The sequence below is a fragment of the Asparagus officinalis genome, chromosome 1 (assembly GCF_001876935.1).
Source record: "Asparagus officinalis chromosome 1, Aspof.V1, whole genome shotgun sequence".
Taxonomy (NCBI): domain Eukaryota; kingdom Viridiplantae; phylum Streptophyta; class Magnoliopsida; order Asparagales; family Asparagaceae; genus Asparagus; species Asparagus officinalis.
In genome coordinates this window covers 118,799,376-118,813,177 of record NC_033794.1, presented here as the reverse complement: position 1 = coordinate 118,813,177, position 13,802 = coordinate 118,799,376, and the positions used below count along the sequence as shown (strand labels likewise).

The following is a 13,802-nucleotide window of genomic DNA, read 5'->3' as shown; positions in this document are numbered from 1 at the left end:
GACGCACTATATACTATATACTCACTGAAATGTTTTCTTTTATTTTGAAGTTTTATCCAAGTCAAAAAATTTATGTATAATATGTGTTGATAATAGTGTACTGTAGTGGGTTTTAGTCCCGCATTGGTTGTGAGAACACACATCACTCTCCTCTACTTGTATAAATATATGTGCACACTCAATATTCAACTCAAGGGAAATTTACCCAAGTCAAAATTTTATGCACGTGCAACGCACGTGGTTAAATATTATGATTAGGTATTTTTGGTTTATTTTCTTACTAAAATTTATTCCTCGATTACACTTTAATTATTTATCATTTGATGTTTGTTTGAATAGGCTACACCCAATTTAAATTTTTATGTTGATAGTTGAATTGTCAGGAGATAAATATAATCTAAAACCAATTTAAATGTTTATTTCATTTGGATCGGCATGAAACTGAGCTTGACCTGAGAAAGTATAGTGTTATGAAAGTGAAAACACTTGGAAAAAAAATAACATTATAAAAGGAAGATGGATAATATAAAGTCTACAAGCCAATATGGGCTAAAATGACAGAAAATAGTTAATGAAAAAAATCATAAACTAAAGATTAATGTTAACTCTAGTACAATTTTATATAATAAAAACATTCACGTATGCATATGAAAGCGCTAAAAATAGTTTATTCTCTTCTAAAGATTCATAATTTTACTAAAAAATAAAACTATTATATAACAATTCACAAAATATTATCTTTTGTTGCTTCTATTTTATTTCTTATTGAGTCGAGATCAATCCTTCTTCATCTTTACCTTTTTCCTGGGCAATTCTATAATAGTGTCTTCATCGTCTACGTCAATTGTGATATGAGACTAGAGCATGTTATCTTTCCTAGGGCTCATTCATCTTTTGTCTTCTCGTCTAAATTCACAAAGAAGTTGAATATATTTCTTATGTTTAACACAAACTTCTGACAATACAGACTTTGATTTTTTCCTATTTTAATAAGAATAAATGTTAATTTATATATATATATAATTTTTTATACTTTTAATTTATTACTTAAATAAGGTTAGGAGCTACCTCTTTTTTTTCTGCAATGAATTTTTCTGTTGTGCATCCAATAAGAATTTCTGTTGTGTCATAATGTTACATTTGCTCTGTCTGTGTTATTTTCTATGAGGATCTGAATTAAATACATTACATTTTTTATTATCAAATTGCTTTAGATTATAATATTAATATTTAATTTTGATATATTTATTTCATGAAGAAGGGATATCACTTAACATTGATACTAAATCATTAGTGATTCTACAATATTTATCATTTCGATACTTATTATTAGCATCTCTATCCACTTTCTTATTGCATCCTTTGCAAACATAGAACCACTGCTCAACTCTATTATAAATGGTAGTTATCGTTGCCTTAAAGGTGTGATAGTGTGTCTGTATATTGGTAAATTATTCTTAGGTTTAATTGTATGAATTTTAGAGTAGGTTTTCTAAGATCTTACCTTTTTTGAATGTTATAATGGTTATATATATTAGTAATTTGAATTTCTATTGCATTTATAAAGAGACTTAATGGAGATGCTTTTGACTTAGCAGCTTACTCTAAAAGAGCGCTGCATATTAGCTTTAAAATGTAATATTCTTTTTACTGTGTTATATAAATATTTCCTTGGTTTACTTACTATTTTCTTGTTTCTTTAGTAAGTTGTATCTTTTAATTAATATATATTATTGAAGCAATTTACGATGATATGCATATCTTCTCTATAAATTTAAGTCATATATAAGGTGAATTTTATATTCAGTGCCCTTTAATAAGAAATTTGCTAATGGAATATACTACATTCATATTTAGAGATCTTGAATTCTAATAGTGCTATTACATCATTATCCTTGATCGTGTCTTTAAGAATTGATCATTCGTTAGTAGTCATACCCCTAAATAAAGTGACACGCAGAGTCGTGATACTATATAAAAAAAAGAAAAAAGGCGATTTTATATTTTTTGCTTATACTCATGACATAGTAATTTTTCTTTTATCTTCCATGAAGAATGTTTCTTTGATGGGAACAAAGTTGTTCAATATATTCTTCAGGGGGTTTTCAATTGGTGTTTCTTTGATAAATATAACTTATATTAGTGTTAATTGGAGTGATTCATAGACGTTCCGAATTCCATTTGAAATGAAAACCGCTTGATTCTTTTAAATAATATCTCTAAATTTTCTAATAGTTCTCCATACATAAATCTTTATGATTTTTTACCTGATAAATATTATTATCATTAGAGATAAATATTTATAAATTATAATCAATTAATGTTAACCTATTGTATTATAGTATTTTATCAGTTTTGTTTACGATTTAGTCTTCTATCAATTAATGATACTTATGTATTTTTGCTATTCTAACATATTGGTAAAATTATATGCAGTTACTTTAATTTGAACAATAACATTAATTTTTAATCTATCATATATTTTTTAAAATTTTTATTATTTAACTAACTATTTTTAATCTGTTATTATTACTATTTTTTCCAGTATCAACTTGACTATTTTCAAATTCTAAAAAGGGATAGTAAACTTTAAATTGTAAGTTATATTTACATATCTTAATAAAAGAATATCACACAATTACTCTTTTCTTTGCCAAGTTATAAAGTTTCAGCTTTTTATTTTGTAAAATTTTAAATTTTTGAGAGTGTTTTGTCTAATTTTTAAAACTTTTTACTTATTTTGTAATATTTCATGTAATAAACTGATACTACGGAGATGTTTCATATATTTTATTAATCTTATTTAAATTGTTGAGCTATAGATAGTTCATAGGGTATTAGGATATGATATAAGTATGATTAGTATAGATTATAACTTAAATTAAAAAATTTAAAATAGTACATGGTAATTTTGACTATGGAAAGATTTTCCCAAACTCGTGCTTTTAAAAAGAGTATGATTTTTGTTTTCCTTAATTTTTCTTTTTTATAATTTTGAGAATGACTTTTGTCTCTTTAATTTGTTTGTGATTTTTGTTTTCCTTAATTTTTCTTTTTTATAATTTTGAGAATGACTTTTGTCTCTTTAATTTGTTTGGTGGATTTTTTTTTCTTTTTTATAATTTTGAGAATGACTTTTGTCTCTTTAATTTGTTTGGTGGATTTTGTAAATATCACATCCACATTATGTACATTTGTAGGTCTACGTTATTCTCGGGTTTGATCTTTGGGGTAGACATTATTTGTCTCATTAATTTATTTAGTTTTTGCATGTACGTCCTTCATTTTGTAGACATTTATAAATTTAGCATTTAATAATTTTATTTAGGTTTATATTTTAATTTAAATTGTATTATTATCTTCATAGTATGTATATCCAATAAGAATTCATCAATTAATCAACTTACTCTTACTTAATGGAATAATATTTGAATTCAAAGGGTATTTTTGTCTACCGAAAGATTTTTCTGAACTCGTGCTTTTAAAAGGAGTATGATTCTAACTTATTTATTATATATATACAGAGAAAAATATAGGTATGCTTGGTAGTGAGGTGGCACATTCCCCTCCACTCATTCAAATGGGGGACCACATTCACATGGGTTGAAGAGTGCATGAGGATATATAACCATTTGAATGAGTGGAGAGTGACCTACATTGTGAATGATCCGCTCCGTTGAACTTGATCTACATATTCTAGAACCCCAACACACCAAATTTGGGGTGAACCTGTCGTGGTTTGACCCTCCGTCGAGCCATGTAAAAAGTTCTATTCATTCGAAACCATTAAAATTAATACGAGTGGATGAAGGGTCAAACCACGATGGTACTTATCGACCACCAGATGAGTAGAAAGACGATGAAATGCCTCGAGCCCCTCCTGCACACTGATGACCAATCACCTCGTCATAAATGCCATTAAATTCATTATGGGAGTCATCATTCCTCTGACTCCAATGGTATTTATGACACATCGGACTACGACGATACCGTACACCCCACATCACTTCGCATTGAACCAAAGTGACCTCTCCTTTACTCCTTGGCCGACACCTGTAAAGTTGAAGCTAAATTGGCCACCGACCCATGCCCGGCCAAGGTTACCATCCTACTCTCCTTCTACTACTATAAAAGGAGATACTATTTCCATTAAAGGGTAAGCTCTTTCCACTATTCTCTGAACTTAAGAATTACCACAATTCCTTTTACTTCTCCACACAAACCACCCCACTAACTTGATCGTCGGTGGAACAACCAGGGAATCACACCCCGCCCTCTTACGATCTGTTACTTGTGCAGGGAATTATAGCTTGCCCAACGACTAGACATTTGGGGAGTTAGAGGACCTCTGTCAACACAATTAACCCCTTTCATTTGACTGCGTGATTCTATACATCAATATTAATATATATGAAAAACCATGAGAGAGAAAGTGTAAGTTCAAAAAATAGTGATATATACTAACAACTGAAAAACATATCTATCTATCTATATTATTATTTAAAGAAGTTTGCTATTGGTTTGTGTGAGCTTCATTTTTAGAACTTTGAAAACTATTAAATGATCTCATACTTAAGAAAAGAAAAGAAAATGATCTCACGCTTAAAAGAATCAACGGAAATGCATTCATGCATGGAAAAGTCAATGAAGATATATGTAGAATTGGCAGCAGAATTGAATTCCAGGCTCAGGATTCAGGATGACAGGGTGGCGGTCGACCGGTGCGGTCGACCGCTTTCGTGCACATTATTTACTGGGCGTCAGAATTGGTGGCGGTCGACCGACCCGGTCGACCGCAGAAGTTTCTGTTCTGTGGGCGGTCGACCGGCGCGGTCGACCGCCGAACTCTCTGGAATTTTGGACCTCATGCTGGATGGCGGGCGGTCGACCGGGCCGGTCGACCGCGATGGATCGCGATCGACCGTACCGGTCGACCGCCGAAGCGGTTTTGAGTTGGGTTCTGTTTCCAGACCCGTTTCGTTTGAGAGTTGTATTTAAACCCTGAACTCGTTTCTAGGGTTAAGCTTTGGTGATTTTGAGCTGCTGAAAGGGGATTTTGAGGGCTTCTATTGTTGGAGTCTATTAGAGAGATCAATTGGTCTTGTTTGAGGGTTTTGGGTAAGATTTGTAACCCTAATTTGTATTCCCAGAGCTCCGGGTTAGAGTTGAGAGTTTGTTCGAAGGATTCGTTGTTGGATTCTTGTTTGGAGAGGTAGATCTACAATATGGGTGAACCAAGCACATCGGGGTCGTCTTTGACGAAGGCGATTCAAAGCTTGAGCATCAATAATACAAACTTTAATGTTCTGAAGTTCGATGATAAGATCAATTTTTGTTTGTGGAGGTGTCAAGTAATGGATACCTTGGATGCACAAAATTTAGAGGAGACTCTTGATCTACAAGAGAAACCCGAAGATGTGGAGGATAAGGTTTAGAAGAAAATGAATAGTAGGGTTTGTGGGGTTATTCGGTCATACTTGATGCCGGATCTCATTTATGATGTGATGAATGAGACGTCGGCAAAGAGATTGTGGGAAACGCTCAATGAAAAATATTTGACGAAGAGCATTGAGAATCGGCTTCACTTGAAGAAGATGTTCTACCAATTCAAGATGAAGAGGGGAGTTTCCATTCGGGAGCATGTTAACAACTTCACAAAGCTAATTTCGGATATGGCCAATGTAGATATTATGGTGGAGGATGAAGACAAGGTGATGTTATTATTGTGTTCGTTGCCAGATGATGAATTTAGTACTTTTGTTCTCACTATGATAAATGGGCGAACTACAGTTAGCTACAAGGAGGTGACCTCGGCATTGGTGAATTATGAGCTGAGGAAGAATGATTGTGAGCCCTTCGAGAAGGCATCGGGTGATGCATTAGCAGTTCGTGGCCGTAGTCCAAACCGTCAAAGGTTCAACCGCTCAAAATCAAAGAATAGGGGTGGTCATAAAAGTGTTGGTAGAAATCAATGTGCCTTTTGTAAAGAAGAGGGACATTGGAAGAATGAATGCCCAAAGTTAAAGGATAGAGCCGGGAAGCAAAGGGGGAAAGCTGTACAAGCTTCAGAGGTGAATGTTGCCAAGGTTGTTGGCGACACTTCAGATTCGTATTCTTTTGGTTATTCTTATCCCGTACTGCCGTCTGTTTGTTATGCCGACTCTACGGAGTGGATACTTGATTCGGGAGCTACATTTCACATTTTCCCTAAGAGGGATTGGTTCACCAACTTTGAGGAGTTGGAGAGAGGAGACGTGGTGCTCATGGGGGACGATCACGTTTGTCCTATTAGTGGGATTGGCTCAGTCAGAATCAGAATGCATGACGGGGTGACTAGGAAATTGAAAGAAGTGAGGTTCGTGCCGCAGTTGACGAAGAACATCATTTCTCTTGGGACTTTGGAGGCATCCGGCTATAGAGTGATCTTAGAAGATGCTAGTTTGAAGGTCATGAAGGGTTCTATGGTGGTGATGCGAGGTGTCAGGGAAAACAACATATACTACTTGAAGGGTAAGACAGTTACAGGGGGTCTGGCAGCTTCTATCACCACAGAGGATGACACTACCACACTATGGCACATGAGGCTTGGACACACAGGTGAAAAGTCCCTACAGTCATTGGCAAAACAGGGGCTACTGAAAGGTGAAAGACCTGCAAGATGGAGCTGCGTGAGCATTGCATTCTTGGGAAGAAGACTAAAGTGAAGTTTGGCACCGCAATTCACAACACCCAAGGTATATTAGACTACATTCACACAGATGTTTGGGGCCCTTCTAAGCACACATCACTTGGTACTATTCCAGGAGGAATTGGGTATATACCATGAAGCATAAACATGAGGTCCTGGATATATTTGTGGAGTGGAAGAAGAAAGTGGAGCTGCAGACAGGTAGAAAGGTGAAGACTCTTCGTTCAGACAATGGTGGAGAGTATAAGAGTGATCCATTTCTATAGTTTTTCCGGGATCACTGCATTAGAAGACACTTCACAGTTAGAGAGACACCGCAACAAAATGGGGTGGCAGAGAGGCTGAACCGTACCTTGCTGGAGAAGGTGCGATGTATGATGAAGCAGAGTGGATTGGCTAGATCTTTTTGGGCCGAGGCGTTAGTTTATGCGAGTCATCTCATTAACAGGTTGTCGTGCACTGCGATAGAGGGGAAGACTCCTATGGAGCGTTGGTCTGGTTCTGTGGCTAGTGATTATGATACTCTTCGGATATTTAGGTGTCCAGCTTATTTCCATGTTAGTGATGGGAAGTTGAATCCGAGAGCGAGAAAGGCTATCTTTGTGGGATTTAGAGAATGTGTCAAAGGCTTCAAATTATGGGATCCACAAGACAAGAAGATGGTCATTAGCAGAGATGTCACATTTGATGAGGCGTACATGATGAAGCCTCGAATTCCTCAGCAGGTGGAGGAAGATCAGACAGGAGAGATATCGCAGCAGGTGGAGGATGATGTGACTCCACCCACTCCAGTCAGCACTGTGTCCATTGAGACTCCTACAGAGGTGGCACTGAAAGGAGATGAGATGACAGTTGGGCATTTGGAGGATACAGTTGATGGTGAGGCTCAGGAGCAGGGTCATGCTCAGGGGTCCATTGCAGCAGATAGACCGAGGAGAGAGATTCGTCGGCCAGCTAGATATGATGATGTCATGGTGGCATATGCTTTATCTGTGGAGGTCATTGATGATTTTATTCCTGCCACATTCAGGGGGACAGAGTCCAGCTCTGATTCCATTAGGTGGAGGAATGCTATGGAGGAGGAGATGCAATCTCTTCAGAAGAACGACACTTGGGAACTTACACAGCTACCTAAGGGTAAGAAAGCTATTGGTTGCAAGTGGGTGTATGCTAAGAAGGAGGGATCTTCTATTGGGGACATTCAGTTCAAGGCCAGATTGGTTGCCAAGGGATATGCACAGCTTGAAGGTGTTGATTACAACGAGGTGTTTTCACCCGTTGTGAAGCATTCGTCGATTCGGATACTATTGGCATTGGTGGCACAGCTGGACTTAGATTTGGTCCAAATGGACGTGAAGACGGCCATTCTACATGGAGACTTAGACGAGGAGATCTACATGACACAACCTATGGGGTTTAAAGCTGCAAGAAGAGAAGATTTGGTGTGCAAATTGAAGAAATCTCTTTATGGACTGAAGCAATCACCGCGACAGTGGTACAAGAGATTTGATAGCTTTATGATTGGCCGAGGATACACGAGGAGCCCTTATGACCCATGTGTTTATATGCGCAAGCTACAGGATGGTGAGCATATTTATTTGTTATTGTATGTTGATGATATGCTCATAGCTTCCAGGAACACTTCAGCTATTGGGAAACTGAAAAAGGAGTTGTCATCTGAGTTTGAGATGAAGGATCTGGGAGAGGCTAAGAAGATACTTGGTATGGAGATTGAGCGAGACAGGGTGAAGGGGAGATTGAAGCTTACACAGAGGAGTTACTTGCAGAAGATGCTGAAAAAATTCAGTTTTGAGGGTAATACCAAGGTGGTGAGTACTCTATTAGCTCCCCACTTTAAGCTTTCAGCTTTGATGTCACCAGTTTCAGTGGAGGATAGGGACTACATGTCCAAGGTTCCATACGCCAACGCAGTGGGTAGCTTGATGTATGTTATGGTGTGTACTAGGCCAGATTTATCACAGGCCGTGAGCATGGTATCTAGGTACATGTACAACTCCGGGAAAGGGCATTGGGAGGCCGTGAAGTGGATTCTACGGTATATTAAGGGTACCGTGGATGTTGGGTTGATATTTGCGAAGAATGATGAGACAGAGCAGGATTGTATTGGCTACATGGATTCAGACTATGCCGAGATCTTGACAAGCGTCGGTCCACTACAGGTCATGTTTTTACATTGGCTAGTGCACTGGTGTGTTGGAGATGTGCTCTTCAGTCTACAGTGGCGCTTTCTACTACGGAGGCGGAATATATGGCGGTGACTGAAGCAGTGAAGGAGGCTTTGTGGCTACATGGCTTGTTGGATGATTTGGGGATTGCACAGGAGACCATTCAGGTACATTGTGATAGTATGTCAGCTATCTATTTGGCGAAGAACCAAGTCTACCATGCACGCACGAAGCACATTGATGTCAGATTTTACTTTGTACGTGACGTATTGGATGATGGTGATGTCACGTTGGTGAAGGTCCACACTAAGGATAACCCTGCTGATATGTTGACCAAAGTTGTATCAGGTGTGAAGTTTGGTCATTGTTTGAACTTATTGAATATTCTTCATTGTTGAGGCCATTGGCGGCCATTTGGATGAACTACGTTCGGCTTGATTCCTTGGGCAAGAGGATACGTAGGCAGTCTTGCAGATGCAGCCGGTTGAATTTGATTGGGGATGTTNGGACCGACGCGGTCGACCGCCGAACTCTCTGGAAATTTGGATCAGCCGCTGGATGGAGGGCGGTCGACCGGGCCGGTCGACCGCGATGGATCGCGGTCGACCGTACCGGTCGACCGCCGAAGCGGTTTTGAGTTGGGTTCTGTTTCCAAACCCGTTTCGTTTGAGAGTTGTATTTAAACCCTGAACTCGTTTCTAGGGTTAAGCTTTGGTGATTTTGAGCTGCTGAAAGGGGATTTTGAGGGCTTCTATTGTTGGAGTCTATTAGAGAGATCAATTGGTCTTGTTTGAGGGTTTTGGGTAAGATTTGTAACCCTAATTTGTATTCCCCTTTGATTTCATTAGTAAAGCTTCCCCCTCCTTGCCCCGTGGACGTAGGCACATTGCCGAACCACGTATATCTTGTGTTCTTGCTGTGATTGGATAGCTTGTGTTCACTTGTGATCTACTATTGTTCTTGTGTGTGCTTTTGTATTGTCTATTCGGGCTTCCGCGGCGCACAACAATATACTCAAACTTGGGGAAATAAAAATATGAAAAAACAACCATCTATTCACTCAACAAATCGACTACAGCGCTCTCTCAGAGCTCGTCGCGTGCCTGCATTGCATCAATGGAATACTATTTGGGCATAAACAAAACATACTTACATATGCTAAAAGGTAGATATAAAATCATTGAGATGCAAGAGTAATGATAATGAAAAAGTAGCTACACATGCGGAAAGATAGACAAATTCATGATTGAGAGAAAATTTTAAAGTAGATGATGGTTATGAACTACAAATTCTTGAACATATGAAGATTGCCTCTTGCAAAGCATTATATTTGGAGGTCACAGACTTCGTGTGAGCTTGCTCTGCATATTGGAGAACAAATCATAACTGATGGGTGTAACACAGTTTCGGTCTCACCATTGATTTAAGGAAATAAGTGGAAAAGAAAAATACTATCAGCAGGATTTTGCATTTGTGGCTTTGGGCTTATTTGATGCTCTTGTTCATTAATGTCAGGAGTTCCTCGTGAGATATTTACAACTGAATAAATCCAATAGCTTGGTATACTTTGTTAATTAATCCTATCACCTGACTGCTGTTTAGTTATAGTAAAAGATTACAATTGCTGTTGCAGTTTCACTTTGCAAAAGATACTTCATACTTACAGGAGTGACTACAACTAACTATTCGTTTTATATTCTATATTAAAAATTTCCGCAATTGTAAATGTGAGAATGAAATGAGCATTTCGTTCTCACACGTGTTACGTATCATTTCTTATTTTAGTCCATTTTCATTTGACTTGATTTCTGTATACTGAATCAGATTTATAGCAAAACCAGCAGTTAGCTACTCGTTCAAATCTCATAAATACGTGTACACACTAATAAGAACAACATACTTATTGAATTTATTTACGTACCATCTCTTTGAATGCTTTCTGTTGGTTAACTTGCTCATGTCGGCAATGGCTAAAAAAGTAATTTGCTTTAAATTAATGACATCCCATCACTGAAGTACTGATAGAGATCTTCCCCGCATAAGTTCCTTTATGTATGTACTAATTAATCCATCACCCATGAGAAAATAAAGACAAATCACATCATTAAAAAAATCACAATCTCACTTTCAATCACATAAAGCATCACATTTATGATCACTCTCTAGTTTCACCCCAAAGAACACAAATAATTAATAGATAGAATAAACAAATCAATAACTTGGTATGAACACCAATCCAAGAGAATTGTTAATTTTTAGGTCCTCGGGGATGCTTTGGATGGTCCCCCGTGTACTGCAACGATGTAAAAAAACTGAGTTGCAGAAAGAATGAACAGAAATGCTTCCATTGTCCTCTGCAAAATTCAAGGGAAAAAAGGTATCGGTAAATGTTTCAATTGATGGGAATTAAGCATTAGAAGCGATTAACGACGTAATTAGTATTAATTGCATGACAAGTCATCCAAGTAATTAAAATATAAGTATGAACTTTCAATTTAAGCTATAAATACAGCAACCAATGATCCAATTAACAAATTTTTTTCTCTTAGAAAACAGTAGTGCAAATCCCTATAAATAGTAGCTATGCGAAATTTATCCAAAAGAAAATTAAAAATTTCTCGTCTTACCAATTTTGCATTTCTTCCCCCAAAAGCAATCTCCTTACAGGCCAATCTAAAAGCAACAGTGCAATTAGCTAATAAGCATGAAGTAATTAGTTGCAGGACGTGAACAATTGATACTTTTACTCACCCCATCGCAAGAAGAGTGAGACCCCATGCTATAATTGCAGAAGATGCTGCAGACTGCATGCTTTCATAACTCCACAGCCGGATATGATGGATTCCAGCTATGGCCGAGGCTGCGCCAACGACGCCAGCTATCAACGAAAACACGACGAAGAACCCTGTGGCTGCGTTACCGATGGGGAAGAATATCGGATAGAAGTGAGCTGGAAGCTGAAGCTCTGAGCCTGAAATTGTACATTCAGTGACATAGTTAGCATGCCAGCGTATACAACTATAATTCTCAACTCTCATAAAAAATTAGAAGTTTTGGTGGAGTTGAAGGGACTTTAGTATTGTATCAAATTATACGATAATGCTTCAAATCCTACCCACTATCAGAATCTATGTAAGGCCACGAAAAGGACTCTCAATCTGCAAGAGCATTTTAATTTGTGTAGAAGAAATCTCTTGAAATTGAATTAAGTGCTCCGTTACCATTTCAATTTCTACGAAAACTTTTCAACTTTTGGAGAAGATGGTATCTTTAGCATGTAGAAAAATGCATATATAGTGATTAGAATCACGAAGAAAGATGACAAACATTAGATAATGGAGGAGATGTACACTTAACGTAATTGAGTATAAGAACAAGATTAATCATGTCAGTCGGCTCCAAAAATTTTGGAATAAAAGCTTTGATGTTGTTGTCGTCCTAATACGATTAGGACGATCAACAGATCACAAATCAGGTTAAATATATCGACATTTACGAACCTATGATGAAACCATGGTCAATTGCTCTATTGAGTGCCCAGCCTCCGAGAGCTGCAACTATGACGTACATGCAAAAATTCAGCACCAAGAGAAGAGACGCAACCGGCTTCATCGCCTCTTTTTGTCACGTGTTCTCTATGGAGGTGAGAGTGAATGCTACGGATAAGAGTAGCTAGCTCTAGAGGTTTTGCTTATATATACTTGGAACGATCGTGATGGCTTTTGTTCTTTGCTTGTTAAGGAGAGGGAAGCTTTGAATTCAAGAAAGGGAGCAAAATTTCAAGCTTAGGAGATATTGTTGTCTACATGAGAAGACTCTTAACTGTATCGCAATTTTTTATGTTATTAGATTCTTTGATTTGTTGAGGGATGCAATGTGTTAGCTTTATTCTTTGCTCCTGCCTTTACTTTTGTGGAGGGAAAAGCAACATTCTTAATTTGCTGTCATTGGTTAAAGTTATACTGCATTTGCTGTATACTAGTGTTGGAAAGTTCCTAGAAGAAAGTTAACATAAGGATGTCACCAGTACAAGTGACTAACATGATGCATTTATTTTTATTTATTTATGTTTTTATTCCATAAACTATTCTGTGTGTGTGTATTTTACTCAAGAAAAGGAAGAAGGAAAAAAAAAATGAATGGACAGGTACATGCATTTCCTTATGTACAAGAGTATATATCTATGTTGTTGGATTTAATGTATTCAGTGAACAAGTACATACATATGTTTTGGACCGAAGTGTTTAATAGATTTATGACGTTTGAGATCTATCGATTTCCAAGAATTTCTTCTGGTTGTAATTCTCTCTTCTTTATTCTCAAAATAATAAGAAGGATCACAACTTGATATTAATTCTTAGGATCTAGACTTGGTCCAATCATCGTTTCATCTTTGTGTTTGCGAGTATTTCTTATTTGTGCTTTGATTTCGATTTTCTGTCCATTCTTGCTTCCCATGCTGTGATGGTACGATTTGTGGTGCGTATATAATTATATATTGTCATGGTTCATTTCTTGAATTTAATTAGAATCTTCCACAGTTCAATCTTACTCTTTAATTATCAAGCTAGGTTAACACGATGAGTAATTTTTGGGGGTAAATTTCATAGAAAAACCCAGAACTTATGGGTATTTCCACAGCATCTGCAGAACTTTGATAATGAGAAGAAACCACTAAACTTTAAAAAGTTTCACGAAGCCCACATGATCCTTATAAAGATCCACAAATGAAGTTTACAGGCTTAGCCAAAAATGTTTACTACTACAAAAGAGGATTGCTATGTTAAAATTTTTGGTTTCCTCTTATACCCTCTCAAATTTAATAATCCCCAATAACTATAAGTATTAAAGTTTGTGTGGTTCTAATAATTATTAAGTTCCTTTTATATTATATTTTTGGTTAAGCACTAATTATCATGTTAATTATC

The 13,802-nt window shown here is 36.9% G+C and overlaps 1 protein-coding gene across 1 annotated transcript; it reads right to left on the bottom strand.

Moving 5' to 3' along the window:
* On the bottom strand, nucleotides 10,976-12,571 carry LOC109829180. The gene is made up of 4 exons (XM_020396327.1): nucleotides 12,375-12,571; nucleotides 11,626-11,845; nucleotides 11,502-11,547; nucleotides 10,976-11,228 (listed from the first exon to the last, which is right to left on the bottom strand). Exons 1-4 carry the CDS (start codon nucleotides 12,484-12,486, stop codon nucleotides 11,130-11,132), a joined length of 477 nt encoding a protein of 158 aa, XP_020251916.1. The 5' UTR covers nucleotides 12,487-12,571; the 3' UTR covers nucleotides 10,976-11,129.